Source organism: Maniola hyperantus, chromosome 21 (genome assembly GCF_902806685.2).
Source record: "Maniola hyperantus chromosome 21, iAphHyp1.2, whole genome shotgun sequence".
NCBI classification, from domain to species: domain Eukaryota; kingdom Metazoa; phylum Arthropoda; class Insecta; order Lepidoptera; family Nymphalidae; genus Maniola; species Maniola hyperantus.
The window spans coordinates 7,291,647-7,319,382 of record NC_048556.1 but is presented as its reverse complement, the minus strand read 5'-3'; the positions used below and the strand labels follow the sequence as shown (position 1 = coordinate 7,319,382).

Sequence of the window (27,736 nt, the reverse complement as noted above, 5' to 3'; positions counted from 1 at the left end):
TACTAACATAGTTTTAAGTCTTTAAATATTACTACTATTTACTAACACCATATGGACCACGGTCTGAAATAAAGAAATTTTATTTTATTTTATTTTAAAGTCGTGAATATGTATAGCTGTAAGCATCTATATTTACAATGTAAATCACTTACGACAGTTTAAATGGTAAAATAATGTACGCGGCAGAAAATAATGTACATCGGCCCTTAGAAACGACATTTCTGATTTGTAGAACGTTGTCTGTCACTCATACCTATAATATGACGTTTTGGCGGTCTCAACGACAGGGACAACGCTCTACAAATCTGCTATCTCCTTCTAAAGGTCGATGTACATTACTTTCGACCGCGTACTGTAAGTCATTATTTGACTAATAAAAGCACACAATTCCTGAAATGCCGGCAACGCATTGGTGGTTCCTATAATGTTCATGGGCGATGTTAATCACTTAACATTAGGTGAACTGCCTGCTCGCTTGCATTTTTTTTTTTAAAACAAAAACTCAAGAACACTGGCTGTGGGAAGGATTCTTTATGGTATGGTATAGTTATTAAAATTAAGCTATTATGAGTACTGACCGGTGGCAAAAGGTACATAGAGCCTCTGCAACTGGACACAGTGTAGGGGTTGGTCACTGGGCTGGCAGTCCGACTGACTCGTCTTTATGACGAGGTTGCCCGACGCGTCCACTGATAGGGTTATTGGGCCTGTGGGTACAAAATGCAACTTCAAAATATACAAAAAATATCTTGTGTGAACCATTACGCGTGATTGAAGTGAAACTAACCGCGAACGGGATTTAATAAGCCGGCAAATGGTTTTTTATATCATGTAGTAAGTAAAAAATACAGCTCTAATCATCATTAAGCTTTCAATCCATACTTCCATACACATATTATAAATGCGAAAGTGTGTCTGTCTGTCTGCTAGCTTTTCACGGCTTTCCGTTTAACCGATTTTGACGAAATTTGGTACAGAGGTAGCTTGCAACCCGGGGAAGGACATAGGCTATTTATATTTAAAATTTTATATATTATAATTTTATCCCGGAAAATTTAAGAGTTCCCACAGGATTTTTAAAAACCTAAATCCACGCGTACGAAGTCGCGGGCATCAGCTAGTAATCTTAATAAGATTTAAGATGGCGGCCTCAAAACAGCAGTTGCAGCAAAACTGTTTGGCGGCCATTTTAATTACGGACAGAAGATAGTCACGTTACGTCCGAAAAAGATCGCCCAAAGAAATTTTATTTAAAAAAAAAACTCGACAATGGAAAAACATAAATTACCTTGAGCTCATTATCGATGTCTAGTGATGTCTGTGTTGATATCATAAAACAATGGTACTGATTCTGAGCACAACCTAATTTTAGAGTATTCACATCCTCTTCTTACTAATGTAATATGAAAAGGACAGACGCAGTTTGACAGTTTTAAATTTAATTTTTAGATGGTAAAACCCGTGATTTTAGCGCACAGTCGCGAGCCTACTGTTTAAATTCGTAGCGTGCACTAAAATTTAGAGTCTTTAAATGTAAAGTTCATGTTCTGCCCCATTTTAGCATTGTTAAAAAGAAAAGGATGCAGACACTCTAAATTTAGTTTAGAGAAAGACAACGGAATCTGTGCCATTCTCGATAATAATATAATGAAAACGTCACTAGCCTGTAGCATTGTCCCCAATATTCCTCTTGACCAATGTGACGCTCTTCAACAGCGTGTTATTCAGTGAAGCGGACGTAGCGTACGTAGCGGACGTTGGAGTGCTCATCATCGACGCGCTGGGTATCGACAATGAACTCGTCAACACTTGCACACCACTAGTGGTAGGACTCATTATCGATGCGATGGCATTATCTAGTGCCGTCTGGTTGGCTAGATTGGGCGTGCTCAGCGATATTCCTTGGACGCTGTTGGTAAGACTCTGGGTGTTGGTAGTTAGAGATTGCGACAGATGGGGCGAACTCGGTACGTGGTTCATGTTCGGCTTGTTTATTGACGTGAACGCTGTCCATTGTCTGAGGTTATCGCCTATAAAAAAATATAACGATTTAAAGAGCCTTTAATGACCAGTTCTCTAGCACCAAACTTAGACGAAGTCAATGCGATAATTGCTGTCCTATCACTGTTTTACTATCAGTACCCTTATTATAAATGCGAAAGTGTGTTTGTTTGTTGGTTTATTGGTTTGTTGGTTTGTCCTTCAATCACGTCGCAACGGTACAACGGATTGACGTGACTTTTTGTATGGGTATAGATAAAGACCTGGAAAGTGACATGGGCTACTTTTATTTCGGAAAATCAGAGTTCCCACGGGAGTTAAAAAAACTAATTCCACGCGGGCGAAGTCGCAGGCATCAGCTAGTTGGCTATAATACAGTTTTAGAAGAGCACAAATATTTAATATAAGAACCCATAGCTGATCCACAGTTTGAATAATTTTATTGACTTTTAGGCCACTGCGGTTCAACCAAAATGATAATTTTTAACAGTTATAAATCATAACTCAATATAGCAGAAAATTTAGTTAGGACACCATGGTTCTTATGGCCTCATAATAATACTACAATGCAATTACTCATTTTTGGGCTCACAAATTGCTAGACTAAGGTAATTCAAAGAAAATCGCTGTACTTTACCATTGTCAGCATGTGTGGATTTAAAAGCTCCACCAGTGGGCTGGAATACTTTTGAACCACCTGGGCTCGAAGCTGTGATGCCTCCAAGCAGATTATCAGATGACCCAGCCCTGTAAAACAAAATGAATCTTAATTATTACCATCATCATGCCCATGATAGCCTAGTATTTATGACGTCCGCCTCCTATTCAGGAGGTCGGGGCTTTGATCCTGGGCACGCACCTTTAATTTTTCTGATTTATGCGCGTTTTAAGCAATTGGATATCACTTATTTTAACGGGGAAGGAAAACATCGCGAAGAAACCTGCATGCCTGAGACTTGACACTTCTCCATAATGTTCTCGAAGGTGTGTGAAGTCTGGCAATCCGTACTTGGTCAGCATGATGAGCTATAACCAAAACCCTTCTTTTTCTGAAAGTAGACCCGTGATCAGTAGTGGTTTTAGGTTTTTTGTAAGAATGAATTTATCCCAAGGTTGCCTGGTAGAGATGCAGAGGAAGGCAGACTTTTGTATTCTACTTCTGTCAGTGCTTTCTGTTCTTGTATTGTTATTTTATTTCTTGTAGTTGTGTATATAATAATAATAATGAATTACTTAGCTATATTTTAGGCACATACCTCGCTTTGATGGCTTTAGGACGCCTCGTGTGGTCGTGGTGCGGCAGGTAATCACGGGTGTCCAGACCCTCAGAGTCTGAGTCCGTGACTTTCTCGCCGCATTTCAGATCGATCTCGATGTTCTGGACCGGGGCTGCCGGCTCGTCTATTGTTTGGCTTATTTGCTGTAAAAAATAAAAAATCACGTCAGTTAATTTTAAGTGCCATTCATTTAAAGAACATCATTTGAATTCAGCTTCAATATAGCTTTTGAGCGTTGACAGCATAGTGGTTAGAAGGTGGTGGCTGGTGGTTAGGAGGTGTTGGCTTATGGTTAGGAGATGGTGGCTACTGGTAAGGCGGTATGGTTAGGTCAAGACGTCCACCTCCTATTCGATAGGCTGGAAGTTCGATCCCGGGCACGCACCCTTAACTTTTCGGAGTCAAATTCAAGTCCAATAATTTAGTTGTCCGTTTTAAGCACTAAAATATCATTTACTTTAACGTTGAAGGAAAACAGCGCGAGGAAACCTGCATGCCTGAGAGCTCCCATAATACACTCAAAGGTGTGTGAATTGTACCAAGACCCATTCTCAATTGTGAGCCAGTGATGGGTTGATCAAGATGATAAGATTAATAAATGAATCGAAGCGAATAATGTGAACAGTACATACCATCGGTTCGTCGTCGCTAAGCTGCGGCGATCCCACGTGGTTGTACTGCGGCGTGCTAACAGACATTTCCGCGCCACTCGTGGGCACACAGGGCTTCGGCCCTTCGGACGGTGTGCGGGGACTCTGAAACATTAAATTACAATTAGGTATTTGACTACATCAAAAATAAATTATTTCTCAGTGATTATTAAATAGAGGGTCTTCCAAAATACGTAAAATTCACGTCCTTTGTTAGTTTTAAGTGTTATAACCATTTTAAATTATCGATTAAACTAAACAAAGCATGTCAAATGATTGTGACGTCACACACCGGTATTTTATAGAATCTTGCATACAAAGCGCGCGTTTTGACGTTTGATAAAAACTGATAATGATGAAGCGTTACTGATTTGACTAGTTGTCAAATACCGTATTACAGGATCTAAGTCTAAGAAGGCGCTTTGGACTGCCCATATAAAGAAATTGGAATTCCTAACCAAAGAGGAGATATAGTACGATTCAAACTTAAATGCGTCTGCGTGAAGTTAGCTTTGCGATCTTGCGCATGGTACACTCGAGAACTAAATCACAACGGGCGGCGGAAGGTTCCACCTCAGTTTAAACAAAGTAACTTATCAACTCGACTGTACAAACAAACAAGACACGTATAGGGAGAGAGAGACATCAAGGAACTGGCGGGAATGTAGAAGCGAGACGTGCGCAGTTACCCTCCCCGCTACCTCGGGCGACCTCGGACACCCAAAATGTGTGTTCCGCGCAACGTCGTGCGCAAACTTCAGGGGCGCATTTACGTTTGAGTCGTACTGTATTTGAGTACAAAGTGACCAGTACGACAAAACGCCAATTTCGTATGTAAGGAGTAAGGACCTAATATTAACTTACCTGTGGCATGGAACCAGTGGGGTCTCTGCTACTGGATGATTTGCGTCGATCTTTATTACACCATTTCCATTCTGGATGCGCTTTGAAGTGGGCTTCTTTTACCTTTAACATAACATCCATATAAAATTACTAGCTTATGCCCGCAACTTCATCCGTGTGGACTACAAAAATTTCAACCCCCTGTTTTACCCCTTTAGAGGTTGAATTTTCAAAAATCCTTTCTTAGCGGATGTCTACGTCATAATAGTTATCTGCATGCCAAATTTCAGCCCGATCCGTTCAGTAGTTTGAGTTGGAAACAAATTCCCTTTTACTCTGCTTGTGTGAGCTCAATACAAAATAGAGAAGCAGGAACTGATTCATTGACTCATTCACATGACTCAACTGAACTACATACATCACTATCATCTTAAATATGGTATCATTACTTTACGATTTGACATTAGCTAATGTCGAAGCTTTTCGGAGTTATGTGCGTTTTTAAGTAATTAAAATATAACTTGCTTTAACGGTGAAGGAAAACATCGTGAAGAAACCTGCATGCCTAAGAGTTCTCCATAATGTTCTCAAAGGCGTGTGAAGTCTGCCAATCCGCACGTGGCCAGCGTGGTAGACTATGGCCAAAGCCTTTCTCACTCTGAGAGGAGACCTGTGCTCTGTAGTGAGCCGGTGATGGGTTGATCATGATGATGATGATGAATGTCGAAGTGTTGTTAATTAAAAATTCGACTATATGTCCAGCAGTGGATGTCTATCGGTTGATAATGATCATGATTCTGAATTTCATGTGAAATACTCACCTCACTGGCCAACTCGTTGTACTGCTGTTTCTCTTCTGGCTTGAGCGAGTACCACCACTCGCCCAGTATCTTGCTGACGGTGCGGTTGTCTTGGTTAGGGTGTAGCTGATGGACAACTTGCCGGTGTCGCTTCGAAAATATCATGAACGCGTTCATAGGACGCCTTATACGACGCTCCTTCTGCGAAACGTACAAAACATTAGAATCCCAACGAAATGATGCGCATAGTGTCATAAGTCACTAGAAAACAATATGGGTCTGCCAATCCCAGCAGCAGTCAGGCCAGCGAGACTATGGTCCGACCATTTTCAGTCTGGGAGGAGGTCCGCAGGGTGATTACGTATCTCGCGATCATTGCTGTCAAACGTCCGGCTAGAGAGACAGAGCAATAGCCACAAAGCAAAAAAAGAAGAAGAAGAGAGACAGCAAATGAACTGTCGGATTGCTACTGCTGTCGCGTTGCTGTCGCTACTGCAACGTTTTACGTTATCACCCCGCCGATTTGATAACATGCCAATAAAAATTGAACTGTATCCCGACTAATATTATAAAGGCGAAAGTTTGTATGTATGTGTGTGTTTGATTGTTACTCCTTCACGCAAAAACTACTGGACGGATTTGGCTGAAATTTGGAATGGAGATACATTATACCCTGGATAGACATAGGCTACTTTTTATCCCGGAAAATCAAAGAGTTCCCGCGGGATTTTGAAAAATGTAAATCCACGCGGACGAAGTCGCGGGCATCAGCTAGTTTCTAATACTTCTTACGTGGCGATTAGGGTACGGCTTAGGTGTTGATATGGAGGCAGCAATGCGATATAGCTCTGAGTTACACTCACTTTCTCTTGTCCAGCGGCTTGCTGGTTGAGGGAGGAAAGGCTCTGCGACCGGCGGTTGTTGTTGTCACCGTTGGCGCCGCCACTTTCCTCACCCTCGAACACTTCGTCGTCTTCGTCCGTGCACATTGACGTCGCACCATCTTTCAAATCAAAAAGTTACAAACCTTGAGTAAAATTATGTTTTCCTTCAAATCTTGTTTGTTGGTTTATTGGTTTGTCTTTCAATCACGTCGCAACGGTGCAACGGATTGACGTGATGTTTTGCATGGGTATACATAAAGACCTGGAGAGTGACATAGGCTACTTTTAATCCCGGAAATAAAAGAGTTCCCACGGGATTTTTAAAAAACCTAATTCCACGCGGACGAAGTCGCGGGCATTAGCTAATCTAAATATATAAAAGGAGGTGGCCGACTGACTGACTGATCTATCAACGCACAGTTCAAACTACTGGACTATCTATCTACTAAGAAAGGATTTTTGAAATTCAACCCCTAAAGGGGTGAAATAGGAGTTCGTAATCTGTGTAGTCCACGCGGATGAAGTCACGAGCATAAGCTCGTATTATTATAACCATCCTGAGCTTGAGCGAATTAGCGGCAACGGAGACTTCAACTGACACTGCAGGTGTTCTCTTACCTTCAGTCTTGATCTGGTCTTCGCTCTTGATGTGCGGCGTGTGTGGAGTGTGCGGCGTGTGTGGAGTGTGCGGCGTGTGGGGGGTGCGTGGCGTACGGGGCGAAGGGGGCGCGGGGGCCGGCGCAGCGGGGGGCGAGCTCGCACGGAACAGCGGCACGAGAGACTGCCACGGAAACACGTTGGGAACACCGCTTGTTGACACTGTGGATAAAGATGTCAGACCACATAGTTCGTCGGGCGAGATGTTCACCAAAGTGCGAGTCAGACACGCACACCAAGGATTCCGTACCTTGGAAGGCTACATGTTACGGTTCATAATACGGTTATTTACCGTGAAAACCGAAAGGTTGACCGTTCAAACCCCGCCCGTTGCACTATTGTCGTACCTACTCCTAGTACAAGCTTAGTTTGAGAGGAAAGGGGAATATTAGTCATTTAACATGGCTAAAGCGCAATACACATTGAGCCCGCCGGGCCGCCGACAAAGCCCGGCGACACAACCCGGCGGCCTGTATGAAAAGAATCATGTCGGTAACATGCGCCCGCGCGTGTTTCCCGCCGACATGTTGGCGGCTTGGGTACGCCTGCGCTCAGTTGCCCGACATCGACACGCGGCAATCACTGACTGCCAAATAAATTTCTCATCTCAAGCCGCCGACCAAGTTTTCCGACTTGTAATAAGTGAAGCCGCCAACTAGACCGCCGACATAATATGTCGGCGGCCCGGCGGGCTCAATGTGTATTGTGCTTTATATTCTTTAAAAAAAATTACGTTTTTTGGATTTCTTCCTTTACTTATACGGTGAGACCTTGCTTCTTGCAGTTCAGGGTCTGCAAGGTTTATTTATGACATCATTTTGACAGATATTTTATTTTAGCTAACAACAAACAGAACTCACCAATAATAGCGGTATGAGAAGTAGGTGGAGGCAACACTGGGAGTAATTGACTTGGATGGACAATAACGGCACTGCTGTTTACGTTATTTACCTGAAAAAGCAGTACGATTTCAAAAAAAAAAAAGTTAACAGAAATTTTATCAGCTAAGTTTTACTCTTTACTTCAAACAGGTTAAAGTTGACAGATTTGGCCCAAGTTTGACCAAGTATGTTTTGGAATCATTGTGAATAGCTCTTTACATCAAACAGGTTAAAATTGACAGATTTGGTCCAAGTTTGAGCAAGTATATTTTAGGATTATTGTGATAGCCCTTTACGTCAAATAGGTTAAAGTTGACAGATTTGGTCCAAGTTTGACTAAGTATATTTTAGGATTATTGTGATAGCCCTTTACGTCAAATAGGTTAAAGTTGACAGATTTGGTCCAAGTTTGACCAAGTATGTTTTGGAATTGTTGTGAAAGCTCTTTATATAAAACAGTTTAAAGTTGATAGACTTGGTCCAAGTTTGACCAAGTATGTTTTAGGATTATTGTGATAGTTCTTTACGTCAAATAGGTTAAAGCTGACAGATTTGGTCCAAGTTTGACCAAGTATGTTTTACAATTATAAAGAAAATGAATTGATTGTTAAAATGACCAAATCCAAGCATACATGATCGCCGTTATCCATGGTGCGCTGTTCGGGTTCAGGTTCATTGTTGTTCAACTGTTGAGGCATCTGGTGCTGTTTGTGCTCAATCTATGGAACAAAATGAATCAAAATCAATTAAAATCAAAATTTATTCAATCATGTACGAGTAGGACAACTAGTCTCTCTTATCCCACTCTTATGCTCTGTGACTGTACCACCCAGTTCGGAATGAAGATTCTAATATTGTAAATTGGTCACTTGAAAAGAACAACCGCCGAGTTTCTTGCTGGTTCTTCTCAGTAGGAACGGCATTCCGAATCAGTGGTAAATTAAACTAGTTGACGATTTTAAAGCATTTGTAAAAGTTAACTTCAATAGAAATATATTCCATTCTATTCTATTCTACTGAGAAGAGAAAGCAAGAAGCTCAGCAATTGCTCTTTTCAAATCTTAAAAAGTTACATCCATATTTTGGGAAACTGAAAACTAACAACTTTGTCATTTATAAGTAATTCATCAATTGTATAATAGCCTCAACTTGGTAAATGTACATATTACGACATCCACATTCCACACCCCCTCAAACGTCTCGGCGTAATTTGAGATATTATATACCTACACTGAAGTAAAGTTTAACAACAGCACCGAATTATGTAAGTTCTTGTTACCAAGAAAGTAGACAAGGTTATCAGGAATCAGCAATTTAAATGTGATATGATCTATTTGGCTTGATGCCAAAAACCTTTTCCCTTGAGGTAGTTTATGAGTAGGAAGTCTTTTGGGCCTTTTTGTATATTCGTCGCGTTGCTTGTCGGGATTGGCTACAATCCCGACAAGCAACGTGTATTTACCTTGTAAGGTATGCAAGACTATTCATCTCTTATCGGTTTGTATGTAAAGCTAGACTAAGATATTCAATTTCTCAGGCATGCGAGTTTCGTCACTTTTTCCTTCACCGTTAAAGCAAGTGATATTTAATTGCTTAAATGCCCGAAAAGGTAGAGGTGTGTGCTAGGATCGAACCCCGGACCCGCTTAATAGGAGGAAAAAATGCATTATTCAAGAAAAAATCTACATTGTACTTTAGTACTTACTTGAATCGCTTCAGACGGTTCGTTCTTTATGAACACGATTTTCTTATCGAGACTGTTCGACGGGAGCACATAGAACCTCTTCATCGGTTCTTTCATATCGGTTTCCACGAGCGATACGAGCCGAGCCTGTATAGGGGCAGGTTTTATGATCCTTTTGTCTTCCAGAAAGCGAGCCTCGGAGAGTTCTAAAGACCGCGGATCACGGCCACTGTGGTCGTTCTGAGGCGCCGAATGGTCCTCCTCCTCATACTCCGAGACCCGTCTATTCACAAAATTTTCATGGTTGTTCAACGGCGACGAATCTGTTTCCCGTCTGTACTGGTCTTGTATACCGTTTCGTCGCAACGGATTTCTGTAGATGTGGTCTAAGTCGATGCCGTTCGTCGTTGGCATACGATGGACGACTAGGTTGTGGGGAATATCATCGACTTTGTTGCTGCGTATAGACGCAATGCTGGTCTGTAGGGTCTGGCTGTTGATACTGTTTATGATTGAGATGCTGGATGGTAGGTTTAGGGATGATTGTATGGATGTCGGTGCGTTTAGATTGCTCTGTATCGTGCTCTGAATGTTGATAGACGGTTGGAGACCTATCGTGCTCGGCTGAGTTGATTGTAGCCCAGATGGACCGTTGCGGTTGTCTACCTGCAAACAGAGGTTACTTTTGCCTGTTATTCTGTACTCTATTGTGGGATATAATAAGGAGCACTCGAGTCTTTTTTCGACAGTGTTTCCTTGATCCATGCATGACTTAGTCTGAGATCTATAGAGCGCACTTTGACTTTGCTCAGACTTAACATTAAGTTAAAACAAGACAGATTTATGTGAGAGATATAGCTCTGTCTCGTTTTAACTCTGTCTTAAGTCTAAGCTACTTCAGAGTGCGCCCTTAGTTTCCTGATGGTTAGATGGTTTGATTTGAGTCAGGTATGCAACGACGAAAACCAGACATGAGTGGATATAATATGAGATAGTTTGAATAAAGTTTTAATGTAATCCCGCGCACATAAAATTTTTCTTCAACCGCTCGTAAAGATTACATGCACTATTTTTCTTTCTTTCTAACTAACACTGATTTTTTAGGGGCCTTCAAACAGCAGAGGTATATTCACAATTATTTTGCGTCGTGATAAATACCTGATAGTGGTAGGTCGGCGCCGGTGACACTCGTATAACGCTGGTGGCGACGCTGCCCACTGGCGATCGGACTCTATCCGGTCGCACTAATTCTGGTCTATGTGGAAAAGGAAAAAGTTTGTTTTTACATTCGGGCAGTATTAATATCAAACCTACAAAATTTAAAAAACCCTAAATCCACGCAATATCGCAGGCATCAACTACTACTAGTTGATGCCTGCGATATTGCGTGGATATCGCAGTACGCGTATGTCATGCGTAACATTTTACAAAAGACGCGTTGTGTCGCTTTGTCTCCACATCAATACGCCTTGACCTTAAAGATCACAAATAATTTGATTAATAGCTGAGGCCCGCAACTTAGTCCGCGTGGATTTAGGCTTTTAAAAATACTACATAAAGTTTGATTTTCCGGGATTAAAAGTAGCCGTATAATACTCTCTAGGTCTTTATACATGCAAAATCAATTCAATCTATAATATATAAAAGGAAAAGCCGACTGACTGATTCTATCAACGCACAGCTCAAACTTCTGGACGGACCGGGCTGAAATTTGGCATACAGATAGCTATTATGCGGTCTACATCCGTTAAGAAAAGGATTTGTGAAAATTCAACCCCTAAAAGGGTGGAATAGGGGTTTAAATTTATGTAGTCCACGCGGACGAATTCGCGGCTAGTTTATAATGTGAGTAGTAATATAAGTTTTAGAGAATATTTTATTATGATTTAACCTGATAAGGTGATGATAGGTGGGCGCGTGAGGCGGCTGCGGCGAGGAGATGGGCACGAAGACGTTTCCGCGCAGCACCGGGGAGCCGCCCACGGGCGACGCGCCCGGGCTGCCCGACCGCGAGCTGCCCAGCGACACTGCACACACATGGACCACATTAACACATATAACATGTGTTAACATTAACACATATAACATGTGTTAACATTAACACATATAACTGCCTATAACACAATGTTACGGTCTTGATTTATATTTAAGTGTGGTGGAAGTACATCATTCCATCACTGAGTTGGCAAAAGTATCAAATTCTGAGTTGCTATTTTTTTAATTCGATGTCCAGCTGGGAAAAGTAGTGTGTATAGTAGAAAAATTTTAAGAGAGGACTTGTCACCTGAGGCCACCTTTGACTCTCTAAGGTACTTTTCAGTATAATGCATTTTCGGGCCATCAGGGATACAAAATGTGCTTATAAATAAAGAAACGAATCGAAACGAAGCGGCGCTAATCATTTCGTCTCACCCACAAACTATACCTAAGCATAGTGTGTAAGTGAGAAGAAATGATTAACGCCGCCATTTTTGATTCGTTTCTTTATTGACACAATGTATAAGAGCTCGCTCACCCAACATATTAGCAGCTTCCGTCTCATCGGGATCGAACCTGCCCGTGACTCGGTAATTAGGCGGTGTGGTGTCAGACTCCCGCGATGTCTCGTCCCCTTCCACACCTGTACCACTTGACGACAGTGATTTGCTGCTGCTTCTGGAACAAATGCGGTTTAATTAGACAAAACAACTAAGGGGGGACACACAGAGAGGGGGGGGGGGGGGGCAGAGAGAGGGGGGGACATAGAGAGAGAGAGAAGTTATAAATTCTAGATAAAGGGGAAATGGAAGGGGATTTGCTGTTATATTAAAAAAGTTACAGTTTAAACCCAATTACGTTTTAGTTTGGATTGTTGATTTAGATTTTAGATCTCCTTTTTTAATTTCAAAAAGTTATTCGTTTCTCTAAACTTAACATTTAACAACTCGTATTTCGAACTTTATTAAGAGGAATCTTCTTCTTCTTCTTCTTTCTGGTATAAAATGGGCCATAAAATACAGAACTGATAGCAAAGCAATTATCACCTGAAAATAAGGGTTCCATTTTAACCATTTTAGTATGGAACCCTAAAACGGCTGAAGACACAAAAAAGTTAGTTATTGAAAAATTTCTTACCTTTGTTGTGGTGTATGAGTAGACCCTTGAGCCAGTGGAGTGTTAGAAGACCTCGTGACCCCTCTAAGAGATAGATGTCTTGAACAGAATCCTCTCCTTTGGCTCTCCTTCGTGCACCCATCCTTAGAGCAGAGCCGTCGCCATTGCTTGCCGTTAAACTTCTTCCTTATACCGGTCGGCGTTGACACAACGTCGCCTTTCTTGTATTTGTGCGGGGTTGCCGCTTGAGATCTAAAACTATTGGTTTATTCCGTTTATCCACACCAAAACAGCCACTGTAGGTTGTGCAGTCGGAAACGTGACTGTTTATTCACCCCGGGGGGCAAATTTGTATTTTTAGGGTTCCGAACCTCAAAAGGAAAAAAGGAACCCTAATATGATCACTTTGTTGTGTCTGTCTGTCTGTCTGTGTATCTGTCGTGTCTGTCAAGAAAACCTATAGGGTACTTACTTCCCGTTGACCTAGAATTATGAAATTTGGCAGGTACGTAGGTCTTATAGCGCAAGGAAAAAATCCGAAAACCGTGAATTTGTGGTTACATCACAAAAAAAAGTTAAAATGAGTTCACGAAAAGCTAATTTACAAAATCACATATAGATGGCGCAACTTGCAGTAGTGTTGGTACCTTGTACGATGGTACGGAACCCTTCGTGTGCGAATCCGACTTGCACTTGACCAATTTTTTAGTCTGGGGTGGATAGACGGACAAACGTTTCTGAGTCCCCTAGGATGAGCCCTAGGATGGCTAGATAAACGAAATAAGCTAAAATAAGTATTTATTGTTGATTCAGGTAAAGTATTCATTATAAGTAATTTCGGTAACTTTTTTAAATTTATAGACTAGCGCTTGGCTGCAAACAGACCTGCTGGCAAGTGGTGATGCAGCCTAAGATGGAGTGCGCTTGCCTAGAAGATGCCTATTCACTCTTGACTTGAAGTAATGATATCAGTCGATCATTAAATGGAATTTTCATCCTTTTATCTGGTATACATTATCGATAAACATTTTTATCTTATTTAAAAGCATCTTGTCAATATTATATGTCAATATATGAATATACTTATCTATACTAATATTATGAATGGGAAAGTGTGCCTATCTGTTTGTCTGTGTCTGATAGTTTTTCACAGCCCATCAGAGGAAAATACCACGGGATTTTTAAAAACGTACTTAATCTACATTGAAGAAAGTCTCGGGCATCATATATTTTGTGCAGAGATAGCTTACATGCCAGAGGCGGATACAGGCTACTTTTTATCCCGGAAAATTAAAAAGTTTTTTCTTGTTTTAAAAGCCGATTTAAATAAGCAAAATAAACCAAGATTATAATTTTTTCTAATTCATCAAATATGCCATAGCAAAGTCATAATTAAACAAGTCTTGGCAGATCAAATCAAAGTAATTAGTCACAATTCCATACTTAATTAAAGTTTTCATCTTTAGTTACGAATTTAAATTCACAAGATGTAAGTTTTCCTCCAGCACAATATAAAGAGGGTGACGGGAAGTGGTTGAATCAATCAATCAATCATTTCATTTCAAAACCGAGGACGGGGTGTTTTGCACTCATTATCAGTCCAAAAGTGGACATCCACAGACTGACATGAAGTTTTCCTATAGTTCTCTAATCAAGAAAGAAATAGATTTAATCACATACCCAGGAGTAGGGGGTTGAGATCGTGGTGTGAGGCTGCCTTCGATGAGACTGGACGTACTGCCTCGACTTTGTAGACTGCTTCGCTTGCTATTACTGCAATCTGTACAACAATATGATGAATTTTTAATTTACTTTTAAATAGTTAATCCTTCTGTAGTGCCTAAGCCTAGCCTTAACTGTGATTCTCTTGTGCTACTATGCTCTCCAGGTACTTTATCCCTGTAAATCCTTCCTTCTTCCGTCTGTCTTTATCCTTTATCTTGAACTTGCGCAATGGGTGATATATAATTCTATATAATATAATTGCGTTTCTTTAAAATGGATCTGGCGCTATACCTGCACAGTGAGTGATTTATCTAGTGGGTGATTTAGCTACAGCGCTAAGTGTATACGCAATGACCATAATGTAGTAGTAAAACCCATTTTATGCCCTTGTTGAATAATCTACTATTTCGCAGGTCATGCCGTAGCCATCGAACGGCCGCGAGCCGTTGGACAGCGCACCCACCGTCACGTCACGATAACGTCACAACACTGATGTAACCTGCTTGTCATAAATAGAACTCACCCATATGCGACGAGTCAGTGGGAAACATGATGTTTTCGCTGGGCAGGTCGTCGTCGCTCTCGCCGTAGTCATCGAACGGCCGCGAGCCATTGGACAGCGCGCCCACCGTCACCATCTGCGAGCTCGGCATCGGCGATGACGTCACAAAGTGGTCCCCGCCCAGCGTGTACTGAAATGGGATGTTCTAGCAAATTTCGGGGCCGAAAAGATAAAGCTGTGTGGTGTCGTGGGATACCCAACAGAAGCGAAGCTGTACTCTGTCTCGCTCACTCTATGGGCAACAATCGTAGATAGAATAATAGGTAGATTTAAGTACTGTGTAACCGCGTATTAACCGATCAACACTATTTGTATTAAACGTTTTTTATGTGAAAACAAGTAAATAACTCATGAGAAATACAATTACGCCACGAATTCTCAAAGTTTGTTTTGCAAATATACTATCGTTCGGCATTCGGACCCGCGAATAGTCGTAACGGGAAGTGGACATATCGGGAAGTGGTCATAACGGACCCCAAACGCTTCCACAGTGCCTACTACGATTATTTGTAAACAAACACGAATCAATCAAATTCGACGCCACTTCTTTTGCTAATTATAAACCACTTACCGGCCCAGAAGACACATGATGCACCCTCATGTTATGCTGCGTCATCAACGCGGGCGAAGCGTGCGAGCCGGCGTCTTCGAGCTCGTCCGCCCACGGCGGTTGTAAGAGACGGATATCCGCCCGCTTTACTTCCACCATCTCCTTGCAAATGTTATCGCCGTCTGCCACCTGCTTGAAATAATATAATCTAATAAAGCGATGTATCAAGAAATCTTTATAGCTCCATAGATACATAAAGTAGGTATAGTCTGCGACTCGGGGTAAGAGGCGCCGCACAGCACCCGCGCTGCCCGCACGCACCGGGTTAGCGCAGGGGCTGTGCGGGTGTGCGGGTTGTTCCCTCCCCGATTGTCATCTCGACCTTATATTTTGTCAAAAAAGATATTCAATTTTGCATTAATAACGAAGTTGCTATCGATGGATTACGGATTAGATTGATCATTAATTTCGGCCGATAATAATATGCAAACTAAGATTGCCCAAGACTACTTCACTCACTTTTCTAGGCAAGCGCGTTCCATCTTAGGCTACATCATCATTTTGTCAGCAGGTCTGATTGCAGCCAAGGGGTAGTTTACAATTTTTTTTTTTAAATGTACTTGTTTGACTGGCGTTATTTCCTATCCTTTATACTATACTTCTTGCGGCTTTTTATACTTCCCAGGATAAAATATTTTTGTCTTTATCAAGCCTGCCAAGTACTTAGTGAGAACTTTTGATATAACGCCTAAAATTTAACACCTCACGCGCCGTTTTAACTTTTTGTGTGAAGTTTTATGTCAAAAGGACGATTTTAGATATTCTAAAGGTGAACCGTACTTTAAACACGACACTTGACACATAGAGTTGAAATGGCGCGTGAGGAGTTATTTTTTACGGACTATAAAGGTTGTTGATCATTGAGTTAACGAATTAATTGAAAATGAAGTTATTTGATGCCCAATTAAGAACTCATTTTACTAGCTAGAAATTAGAATCGAGGCTAAAACTATATTTCCTAAAAGAATACCTCGTGAGTTGGGACAAAAAAATCCCTTTCAAAATGTAGAAGGCGGAATTATTCACAGCTACTTTTTGCGCTTCACAAGGTCATTTGTACAAACAGTTCTGTGATGCGGTTCAGCTAAGCGCCTAAGACGTCTCAGTTTTCACCTAATGCCCAAAAACTATTGTATTGATTGCATTGTATTGAGTGACCAAAACTACACCGCTTATTAGGGACCCGTACCTCAAAAGGAAAAAGGAACCCTTACAGGATCACTTTTTCGTCTGTCTGACCTATACTCCCCCTTGACCTACAATCATGAAATTTGGCAGACAGGTAGGTTTCATAGCACACATAAGGGAAAAAATCCGAAAACCATGAAATTGTGATTACATCACAAAAAAAATTAAAATGTGTTCATGAACAAATAATTAGTATTTTCAACTTTCAAAGTAAGATTAATATACCAACTGGGGTATTACATGAAAGGGTTTTACCTGTACAGTGTACATTCTAAAACAAAGTTTTATTAATTATTTTCATGCATAAAAGTTTTTGATTAATGGTGCAAACTTGGCCGGTATTTAATGTTTCATCTCAACCCAATTTTTGGTCCAAGTCTGAATTCCCAGACAGAACCTAAAGTCATGTTTTTCTGCCAAGGAATTCCCAGTAAAAGCCTGGAGTTGAAAAGGTGGCAGTATTATGCCTTGAAGTGCATAAGAAAGCTCAGAGTCACTTAGCGGACAATGGAGAGAGCTATTCTCGGCGTTCCTCTACATAATCAAATCAGAAACGAGAACTGTAGGAGAACCAGAGTAACCAACATAGCTTAGCGGGTTACAAAGGTGAAATAGCAAAAGTTGGGGTCCCAAGGTGTAGGAATGGCAACCTTGCATCGGAAAGCGCAGCATTGGAAGACCCCCCACTAGGTAGACGGATGACATCAAGCAAGTCGCAGGGAGCCGCTGGATTCAGGCGGCGCAGGACTGTGGCGTGTCGAAGTCCCTACAAGAGACCTATGTCCAGCAGTGGGCGTCTATAATTGCTTGATGATGATGATTATATCCTGTTCCTTGAAGAGCACGTTAGTCTTGCCTCTGATCACCCGTCGTATCAGATTGCCGTTCCATCGGATTTGACAGTGATGGAATTGAGAGCGCGTATGTTTGTTTACACACATACTATAAAATCTCCCGCATAGTTGGCTTGTCTCCCATGCCGCGGTGGTCGACATTCGGGCAGGACAATATTATTGTCAAGATTGTAAGACAACAGGTGACCTAACTGACCGTTTAAATTTCCGCTTATAAAAACTTGTTTACGACGGTACCCAACTTTAACAGCTTTGGAGATAATGATTGAGTCTATTTCGGTAGGCAATCGCATGACAGATCACATAGCAATGACGAATCCATTTGAATGTTGTATAGAAGCAGGCGTTACTTTGCGGAAATCCATGATATAGAATAAACCAAAAGATTTTCTAAAATCCGCTGAAACAGATCAAATCTGTATGGTAAACATGCAGGAAAAACCAGCCACCAGGCATGCAATACACACCACCACCATGCAGCAGGTCTACATCTCCGGTGGTGCGTATTGCTTGCCCGGTGGCTGGTTTTTCCTGCATGTTTAGCAGTGGGAGAGCGGTCGGTGCATGTCGCATGCTGCATGTTGCACCATACAGATTTGATCTGTTTCAGCGGATTATAGCAAATTAAGCTTTTGGTTAATAGTTTATCCATTTGAGTAGCCTCAGTTTGCTTCAAGTTGAGATTGCTCAAATAGATACAAAGCAGAGATATAGCGTGTCACCAACTCACCTTAACTCTGATCCTAATAGGCGAACTGAGCACTTCAAACACAAGTCCCTCAACAAACACATTTTGCACACTTTCCCGACTCAGGTCCGTAGTCCTCACAACACAAGGAGACCCTATCAACAAATGACTGAGCTGAGGGCTCGCGTCACTGATCACATCGTACTTGTTCCCACCAAATATATCACTGTACTCGAGCGGTTCATTCTCCTGTCCGTCTAGTTCCACAACCACTTTGCAGCCGTCCGCTTGCCGTATCACCCCTGGGATGTACAGCCCACGTTGCTTAGCCAAGATTCGATGGTCCCGCCATTCGGATAGGTCGATGTTTGGATAGTGGAAATCGAGTGGCGAAGATCGTTGGACTATTGGCGATGGTTGGAGAATTGTGGCTTGGTATGTTGGCGGCGTGTACTCCATCGGCGGAGGAGCTGATACGGATACAGTGATACACGTCCTCTCGGGTATGCTGGTCATGCAGTTCCGCTCTATTTCCTCCAACTCGGATGGATTGAACTTTCGCTTCTTGGGTAGATTCCGCACAGGAGCCTGTACGGGTGTTTGTTGCTGCGGTTGGCTGTTGTTACTGCTGGCATTGCCTAGGTTGGTTGGATTGGCCATCGTTATGTTTGGCGTCGGATTTGTCGTGGATTGAGACAAGCTCACCGTCCCGACACTGCTGATTACAGATGCTGGTATCTATAAAATAAGAAAAAACAATTAGCAAATAAAGATCAATTCATTAAATATACGCTATCAATTCTGAGAGGAAAACAAACCGGCCAAGTGCGAGTCAGACTCGCGCACCGAGGGTTTAGCACTACAGTCGTATTTTTTCGACATTTTGCACTATAAATCAAAAACTATAATGCATAAAAATGAATAAAAATCTTTTTTGAGAATGTACAGGTAAATCTCTTTCATATGATACCCCACTTGGTACATTAATCTTACTTTTACACATTACATTTTAATTATTTTTTGTGATGTAACCACAAATTCATGGTTTTTGTATTTTTTCCCCCTTACTTGTGCTATAAGACCTACCTACCTGCTAAATTTAATGATTCTAGATCGAACGGGAAGTACCCTATAGGTTTCTAGACAGACAGGCAGACAACAAAACCTACGATGACCGGCGTAATTGGCTAGTTAAGGCAGACTACGAGCAGGCTCGTCTGCCAAATCGATAAGAAAAACTATCGAGTCCTTGGCGAAGGTGTGCAGCATTAATATCTAATGGAAATCGATGCATTACTTAGCTTTAATGGCTTCGTAATACGCTAGTCTCATAAACGCTGAAGTTGAATTAAACTAATTTCACATACAATATTGTGATCGTTTTACTTTGTAATCTTTGTATGCCTAAAAGTCATTTAGGCCAGGGATAAATCTAGCGGATTGCCGTGCTCAGGACAAGGTGCGCGCAGCCGATTGCACTACCCTGTCGCTGGTTGATCGTAAGTTAAAGCATCAGTGTTCATAGTATCTTCTCAGCAAAGACCAGCCCCCCCGATCGTGTAAGAATAACGTATTCATCGTTATCGTAATCGACAGCAAATTCTGCCTTTTGATTGGTTGATTCGCTGTTTACATTTTTTCACAGCCAATCAAGGATTTGCCACCGATTACGATAATGATAAATACGTTTTCCTTACACAATTGGGGGGGGGGCACAGGTATACGTGTTATGCGAGCGGTAAATCGGCCGAGGGGCGGTCGGCTGCTACTGCAAGGCGTCATCTGAGTGAATATCTGCACTACTGCCACTAACACTAATCGTTCATTGCTACTGAGGTAGAGTTTCAGTAAGTATTCATTTTCATACTAATTGTTTGCTTATCAATTCCCTGGTAGAGTGGCAATTGGTGGCCGGCTACGGCTTCAAGGTGCCACACGCGTGAGCCCCCTGCATCACCCTATCGTTACCACGATCGTTCATTGCTCGTGAGTAAGAGCTTAAATATTCATAGTAGGTACATGCTAACACGTAGGTAAGTATCAAATATCAATGATCATAGTACCTGCTCATCAATGTCTGGGTAGAGGTGTTGCGAGCGGTAAAGCGGCCGAGGGGCGGTCGGCTGCGGCTGCAAGGCGCCGCCCACGTGAGCCCGCTGCATCACCTTGCCGCTACCAGGGGTCGCTCATTGCTCGCGAATTATAACCTGCAAAAAAAGCTATATTAGTATATGGGGCCTATTACATATAGAGAGAGCCAGCTTGCCAGCCAGCCTAAGTGTTTGGCAATGCATGACGTGATTTCTAATACTATTCTGAAGGAAATATAAAAAAAAATAACTTTATACTTTGACGTAAGATTTTTTAATTTTTAATATCTGTTATCTCCCAAAGCCACCATTATCCAAACAAACGTTTCTCCCAGTGTTGGAGACAACACGCAGAGAAACTTTTAGCTTTTATAAAATTACAAAGGTGACACTGACACGCGCTGGCTCTTAGTCCAATACTATTATCACGCAATACGCGATATCGCGATCCAGTATTGAGGAAATATTGATGGTATTGATAGTATCGCAATATAATATCCGGATGTTCTTGAAATTCTGCTACACCAGAATCGCAATACGGTATTGATCTAGCTAGTGTAACACCCTTTAATGTCATCTCAGCAAGCCTCGAAAGATGATGAATGAAATTATCACTTTGCAATAATTATAATCCGTACCCTTATATAAATGCAAAAGTGTGTTTGTTTGTTGGTTTGTTGATTTGTAGGTTTGTTGGTTTCTCTTTCAATCACGTCGCAACGGTGCAACGGATTGACGTGATTTTTTGCATGGGTATAGATAAAGACCTGGGGAGTGACATAAGCTACTTTTTATCCCGGAGACCATAATATCAATAGGTAGGTACTCAAATGTACCTAGTATACGTCTACCATAATAATATTATCGATTCTGATTTTAACCCTAAATCAGTGATTACTTCGTTAGTTACTTAATTATTACTTACTCAGGTAAGTACTTATTTTATTTTATTTTTATGATATAAGAATAGGTAAGTATATGTATACGTATATTCGTTATTGCACCACAAAACACAAATGACAGGTTACAAAAAGAGATACAAATTATAAAGTAAAAGATCCATCCCATAAACCGGTAGTAGGTAAATAACTTTAAAAATATGCTTTCCTCATATTATATTATATTGTAGATAGAAAAACTAAATATAGAAACGTAATAATTTAGTAATTGGCGGTTTTTTTTTTTTTTTTTTAAATCTTTATTTTTTTGGGACTTTTGCCCGACACGGACACGCCAGCCCCATCGTAACCTAAATTACAATCTAAATTTCAAAATGGAGTGCAACAGATAGACCCGAAGAGATATTACTGCTTATGCAGGAATATTTCAATAATTGATTTAAAACTTTCTGTTGTCGGTACACTGAGAAGACTCGTAAAACCACCTATGTCATATTTATTCATGTTATATTTCTGCACCAGCATCTCCCTCCGCAAGTTATATCTGCTACACTCCACTAGTACGTGCTGGACATCATCTGCCATACCACAAATATCGCACTTGTCAGATTCAGCTTTTTTCATCAAAAATGCGAATTTATTAGAAGGATAGTGCCCAGAACGCAACCTATGAGCTACAACTATATATTTCCTACTTAAACGAGTATTACCAAACCAAGGGAAACACGGAGGCTCGCATTGTATAGTTTTATACCAAATTCCTTTTTCTCTACTTCTTATGTCAAAATATTCCTTAAATTTATCACCACATTTATTTTTAAAACTATTTAAGATTTCTGTAAAAAATGGTACAATGGACAATTCTTTACCAACATTAATTGCTAATTTTTCTAGTTTATCAGCCTCCTCGTTTCCTCTTAGGCCTATATGAGAAGGAACCCATTGCAATCGCAGATTTATGTGCCTAAAATCATATATTTGTTTCAAGATTTCGAAAGCTATCGGTAGACCTCTGCTGTATCCAGAGGCGCATCGAGCTAAGTGTTGCAAGGCACTTCTGCTATCTGAAAAGATAACAAAATGTTGCCCGCTTAAGCCAGAAATGTATTTTAGAGCTTCGGAAATTGCAACGAGCTCCATCGTCATAATACAAATTTGTTGATTTGTTTTGAACATAACTGATTTCCTTTCACTCAAATGGCAAAAAGCTGCTCCCAAACCTATATTATTTTTGGACCCATCTGTATAAATGTGTACCCAGCTCTCATATTTTTCTTGTAGTTCATTAATTACCAAGTATTTTAAACATCCAGGTTCAACTTCTTTTTTTGCTACCGATAAACAATCTAAATACGTCCTGATTACCCTATTTAAATTTATATAAGACACCCAAGTCTCAGATTGATACATGTCTAGTAAATCAGTGGAATAAATGTTATATTGTTTACATTCATTATATATGATTAACAATAATGGCTTTTTTTTGGACCGCCAATATCTATCATGAGAGCTTGAGCCAAGATCATTTAAGAGATTAACAGTTACATTATTTGACCAAGTCATATTTTTAATTACATATTTATACGCAAGATACAAACGTCTTAAAAACAATGGTTGTATGCACACCTCGCTCTCCATGACGTGGATAGGTGTACTTTTAATAAAGCCTCCAATGATTCGAAGGGCCTGATTCTGAACTCGATCAAGCTTCAACAAATGTGTCTTTGCACTAACATCATACAAAAAGCTCCCATAATCCAACCTACTTCTAATTAGTGATATATAAAGACTCCGTAAGTGTTTAGGGTGTATACCCCAACCGGGACCAGCCAACACTTTAAACACATTTAAAAATTTTAATATCTTTTCTACTAATTCCTTAATATGTCTACTCCAGCGCAACGATCTATCCAACCACAAACCCAAATACTTTATATATTCATCTATACCTATTGTAATATTATTATTAGCGACTAGCTTTATCTGTTTTCTTCTGAATCCTCTATCAAATATACATACCTTTGTTTTGCTAGTCGATAACTGAAGACCTATTTCATCTAAATTTTTAACCATATAATTTAAAGCTTCTTGTAGGTATTTTTCACACATATTTAAGTCTTTATGATGGAGATAAATTACAAAGTCATCTGCATATTGCGAGATAAAAACATTTTTTATTTGATGGCAAATCATATATGTGGTTATATTAAAAAGTAATGGTGACAAGGGATCTCCCTGAGCGAGTCCTCTATTTGCATGTCTATCCTCAGTTATCTGACCATCATTTTCATATTTAATCATTAATTGTCTATCACTCAAAAATGACCATAAGTATTTACAAATATTTTTTCCTATGTCTAGTTCATCTAAAATTTTAACTACTCTATCAACTAAAATGTTATTATAGGCATTTTCGATGTCCAGAAAACAAGCTGCTGTGGATACTTTTTGAGAAAATCCTATTTGTATATATGTCACAAGTCTTGATAAGCAATCTAGGCTAGATTGGGCTCTCCTAAAACCAACTGTATGTGGAGACAAAATTTTATGTTTTTCAACATACCATTCAATCCTTTTGCCTAACATGTTATGAAATATTTTGCAGAGACAAGAAATAAGTGCTATCGGCCTAAGTTTCGGATCTGTATTTTCATTAGTCGTGGCTTTGGGAATTGGCACTATCAACGTCTTCCGCCATTGATCTGGTACAACACCTAACCTAAATATAGCATTATAAATATTTAATAGATATAATTTACCAGCTGGCGGTAAATTAAAAATCATCGAATAAGTTACACCGTCACTACCAGGAGCTGTATCTTTCTTTTTCAAACAACATTCTAACTCTTGCATTGTAAATGATCTTTGTAATAATTCGTTGTTTGAATTAAATATGGGTGGACAATTAATGACTGAATCTGAAGTTAAAGAATACAGCAATTCTTTTGCCTTATCGTTGGATGGACAAAACTTTGATTTCCGATAACCTTCAAACCAACGCATCTTATCCCACATGATCGATGTAGAAGTTGATTCATTGACACTCATACAAAATTTTTGCCAATCCAAAGATCTAGCTTTCTGCAATAGAATATTAGATTCCCTAGTTTTTTCCTCCAATTTTTTAAGATTTCCTGGAGTTGGATTTCTTCGAAAAGTGCTCAATGACAGCCTACGTTCGCCTACGATTTTAGATAATGAGGGTCCCCAATATTCTTTAGGCTTAAATTTGCTCGTCGGATTGGTACAAAAAATGATTTGAGGAATATTTTTATTCGCTGAGATGTTAATTTCTTCCAATAAATAATCATAATATAATTGCACGTCACTTGCCGCACAACTGCAACTATCGATGTTTGGAAATACATTGATTAAGTCATTATTGTATAATTTCCAATCTGCTTTTTTAAAATTAAATTTTTTAGAGAGGTTTAAATTATCTTGGTAACTTGTCGACATTTTAATTAAAAGATGGTCGCTTCCCAAGTTTTCGTTAACAACATGCCATCTGAAGTTTACAGCTATATCCGACGAAGCAAAACTTATATCAGGAGTCGAACTTTGTAAAACACCGTTTACTAATTTAACTCTAGTGGCATCTCCGTTATTTAGAGATAAGAATCCACTTTCCTGTGTTGAGTCAAATAAATGTACTCCTCTTTGGTCTATTTTATTTGACCAATTCGAATGATGCCCATTAAAATCACCTAATATAAGTGTCTTTCTGGTAGTTTCTGAAAAAAAACAATCCCAATCCGATTGACGGGTTTGAACAGAAGGGGGGCAGTAAATAGATACAACATATTCCAAATATTTACAGTTCAATATTTTAATGTGAACAGCTTCTATTCCTGGATTAATCGAATCAACAGAGTAAAGGTGTGATCTGATAGACTTATGAACAATAATAGCAACCCCCCCATAAGAATCATGCCGATCTTTTCGATAAATGTTATATCCACTAATATGGAGCGCAGTGTCTGCATCCAACCATGTTTCAGAAATAACAGCTATATGTATTTTTTCTTGATGCAAAAAATTATCTAACATTAATAACTTAGGTTTCAAACTTTGTGCATTCCACTGAATGATATTTAAGTAAAAGTCCTTATCCATTAAAAAGAAACTTTGAAAAAATGTCATACAATTTTCCTTCACTCAAAAAATTAACTAAAAACAACTTACACTCTTCAAAAACAGCTCTTACCACTAACATCACTTTATCATACCAATTTTCTTTTGATAGTACAATTTCCTTAATTCTGTTAAGCAGATTCCAAATATTAAATCTACTTTGTTTTCTTTTCCCCTCTTTTTCTGTAGATTCATCTTGTGTATCTTGATCACTTTCCTCACTTCCATCATAATCTATTCTGTCGTTCTGAGATTCGCTGCTATTCACAGTATCCGTTTTCTTAACTCTCTTTTTCTTTTTGTCCTTATTTTTTTGATTTATTATTATCTTATCTGATCGGTCATCCTTATTTCCATTTTCGTGTACTATAGCCGTCGTTTTCAGCACGCTACTGTAAGTTCTACCCATTGTATTCACTGATACCGGATCTGTATAGCTTCTGTCAAGATCTATGTGTACTTCCTCTCTCAAGTTGTTTGTCTTCTCTTCTTTCTGATTTTTCAAATATATTTCTAACGCATTTTTGTATGTAACATTATGCTCACTCATTATAAATCGAATCTCTTTTTCTTTTCTAAAAAAGGGGCAAGACTTGTCTAGTGCCATGTGTGGACCTTTACAATTAATACATTTATACTCTTTGATTTCACAATTATCATGAGCTCCACCACATTTCGGGCAAACATTCTTATTTAACTTACAGAATTTCTTAATGTGCCCAAAAGACCAGCACCCAGAGCACCTAGTTACTGGAAACTCAAATCGTTCGACGTCAAATTTAAATCCATATGCATATATTGATAACGGCGCAACGGGGTTTCTAAAGCATAATCGTACAGATTCGCTCTCAACCCACTTACCCTCCTTATTTAGACGTTTCAATCGTTTAGCTGAAATTATATCATAGTCACACGTCAAACTTTCTAAAAGCTCCTTCTCGCTTGTACCAATATCAACTCCTTTAATTATTCCGTAAGATAAATTACCTTGATTTGTAAACTGAGCTCTTATATCCAAATCTATTAGTTTTCTTAAATTTATAAGTCTTTCGGCTTGATTTTTGTCACTAAAATGTATAAAAATTTTGTATGGACTTTTATACTTTATTTTAAGCACATTCGAAATATTTTCGTCTCTTAACAATCTAGCAAAAGCCATCTGTTTTGGAAGAATTTGCACTCCAAATAAACTTACTTCATAATATACACCGCTCATGTCTTCTGTATTTTCATTGCATGACCTGTCCTTTTCAAAAGACTCGGTTCTAACATGTTTCTTTGATTTCCTTCTCGACACTGTTATAAATCCGTCCTCACTACTGTCTTCGGTCTCCCGCGGTCTCTTATCGACTTTTTTCAGCATTAACTCATTATTTACACACTCGCCACTTTGTACCACACATAGTTCTTGGTCACTATACATTTGAATTTCGTCACACTTACTACCGTCACTCATAACATCCATTGCCATAGCTAATATTATTTACAAGTGGGTAATTTGAAATAACTTTTCACGTAATCGCACGAATATCTTGAAACTAGCGCTCGCTAACGCGGTTCACGCGCGACTGAATTGGCGGTTTCAGGTTTGTTTTGACGTACTTAATTATTTAAATAGATACCTACCATTTACGTGAGATTTAAGTAGTACAGAAATAACTTATAACTAACTAAATTCAAATATGTAACTATATTTCATGCAAACACAGACTGTGCCTTATTATGCTACGTATAGATAGAAATGATAGACTCCAAATATATCTAGATATATCTAGATACATCTAGCATAGAATATACCTATTACCTATGTACCTAGTAAAACTAATATGAAATAATAGACAGGTAAACGAGTTTTTGACATCATTGTCGAGTGGAAATGACCAAACCAGGCCAAACACCAAGCTTTAAAGCCGATTTAAGATCAGCCTGAAAGAACACAGATAGAGTATCCGTGTTACGTATGACACGTGTCTTACTTGTACCTACTAATTATGTACAACGTACCTATAGTACGCGATGGGTCGAGATGGCAATCGGGGAGGGAACACCCCGCAAACCCGGACAGCCCCCGCGCTAACCCGGGGCGGGCGAGCGCGGGTGTCGCGCGGGTGTGCGGGGCGTCATACTCCGATTGCCATCTCAACCTATCGCGCACTATACTTTACACATCAGAATTATTGGCGTCAACTAATCACAAGCACACTGTAATTAGTCAT

General features: G+C 39.9%; 2 protein-coding genes across 8 annotated transcripts in view; both read right to left on the bottom strand.

The window, feature by feature from the left end:
* The window catches only part of cic (Putative transcription factor capicua), a 47,990-nt gene that overhangs the window by 12,103 nt on the left and 8,151 nt on the right, over window positions 1-27,736 (bottom strand). For 2 of the 7 annotated variants that reach the window (XM_069505680.1, XM_069505674.1), the window contains exons 2-22: window positions 20,461-20,604; window positions 18,440-19,135; window positions 15,629-15,799; window positions 15,019-15,187; window positions 14,451-14,550; window positions 12,792-13,028; window positions 12,193-12,332; window positions 11,569-11,704; window positions 10,836-10,932; window positions 9,699-10,343; window positions 8,626-8,712; window positions 7,973-8,063; window positions 7,074-7,274; window positions 6,435-6,574; window positions 5,593-5,772; window positions 4,793-4,894; window positions 3,911-4,033; window positions 3,258-3,421; window positions 2,639-2,748; window positions 1,671-2,030; window positions 579-713 (exon numbers count right to left, since the gene is read on the bottom strand). In XM_069505680.1, the coding sequence (XP_069361781.1) occupies window positions 579-713; window positions 1,671-2,030; window positions 2,639-2,748; window positions 3,258-3,421; window positions 3,911-4,033; window positions 4,793-4,894; window positions 5,593-5,772; window positions 6,435-6,574; window positions 7,074-7,274; window positions 7,973-8,063; window positions 8,626-8,712; window positions 9,699-10,343; window positions 10,836-10,932; window positions 11,569-11,704; window positions 12,193-12,332; window positions 12,792-13,028; window positions 14,451-14,550; window positions 15,019-15,187; window positions 15,629-15,799; window positions 18,440-19,135; window positions 20,461-20,559 (4,183 nt within the window). In that variant the 5' untranslated portion in view covers window positions 20,560-20,604. The remainder of the gene's footprint in view (window positions 1-578; window positions 714-1,670; window positions 2,031-2,638; window positions 2,749-3,257; window positions 3,422-3,910; window positions 4,034-4,792; window positions 4,895-5,592; window positions 5,773-6,434; window positions 6,575-7,073; window positions 7,275-7,972; window positions 8,064-8,625; window positions 8,713-9,698; window positions 10,344-10,835; window positions 10,933-11,568; window positions 11,705-12,192; window positions 12,333-12,791; window positions 13,029-14,450; window positions 14,551-15,018; window positions 15,188-15,628; window positions 15,800-18,439; window positions 19,136-20,460; window positions 20,605-27,736) is intronic. The other 5 variants (XM_069505681.1, XM_069505679.1, XM_069505677.1 and 2 more) reach the window with 4 other exon arrangements.
* Window positions 24,535-26,975, bottom strand: LOC117992199 (uncharacterized). The gene has a single exon (XM_034979858.2). The coding sequence runs from the start codon at window positions 26,941-26,943 to the stop codon at window positions 25,495-25,497; it is 1,449 nt and encodes a 482-aa protein (XP_034835749.2). The 5' UTR covers window positions 26,944-26,975; the 3' UTR covers window positions 24,535-25,494.

What these genes read in the sequence shown, in the direction of transcription:
- LOC117992199 (XM_034979858.2), bottom strand. Translation starts at nt 26,943, where the DNA reads ATGTATAGTGACCAAGAACTATGTGTGGTACAAAGTGGCGAGTGTGTA.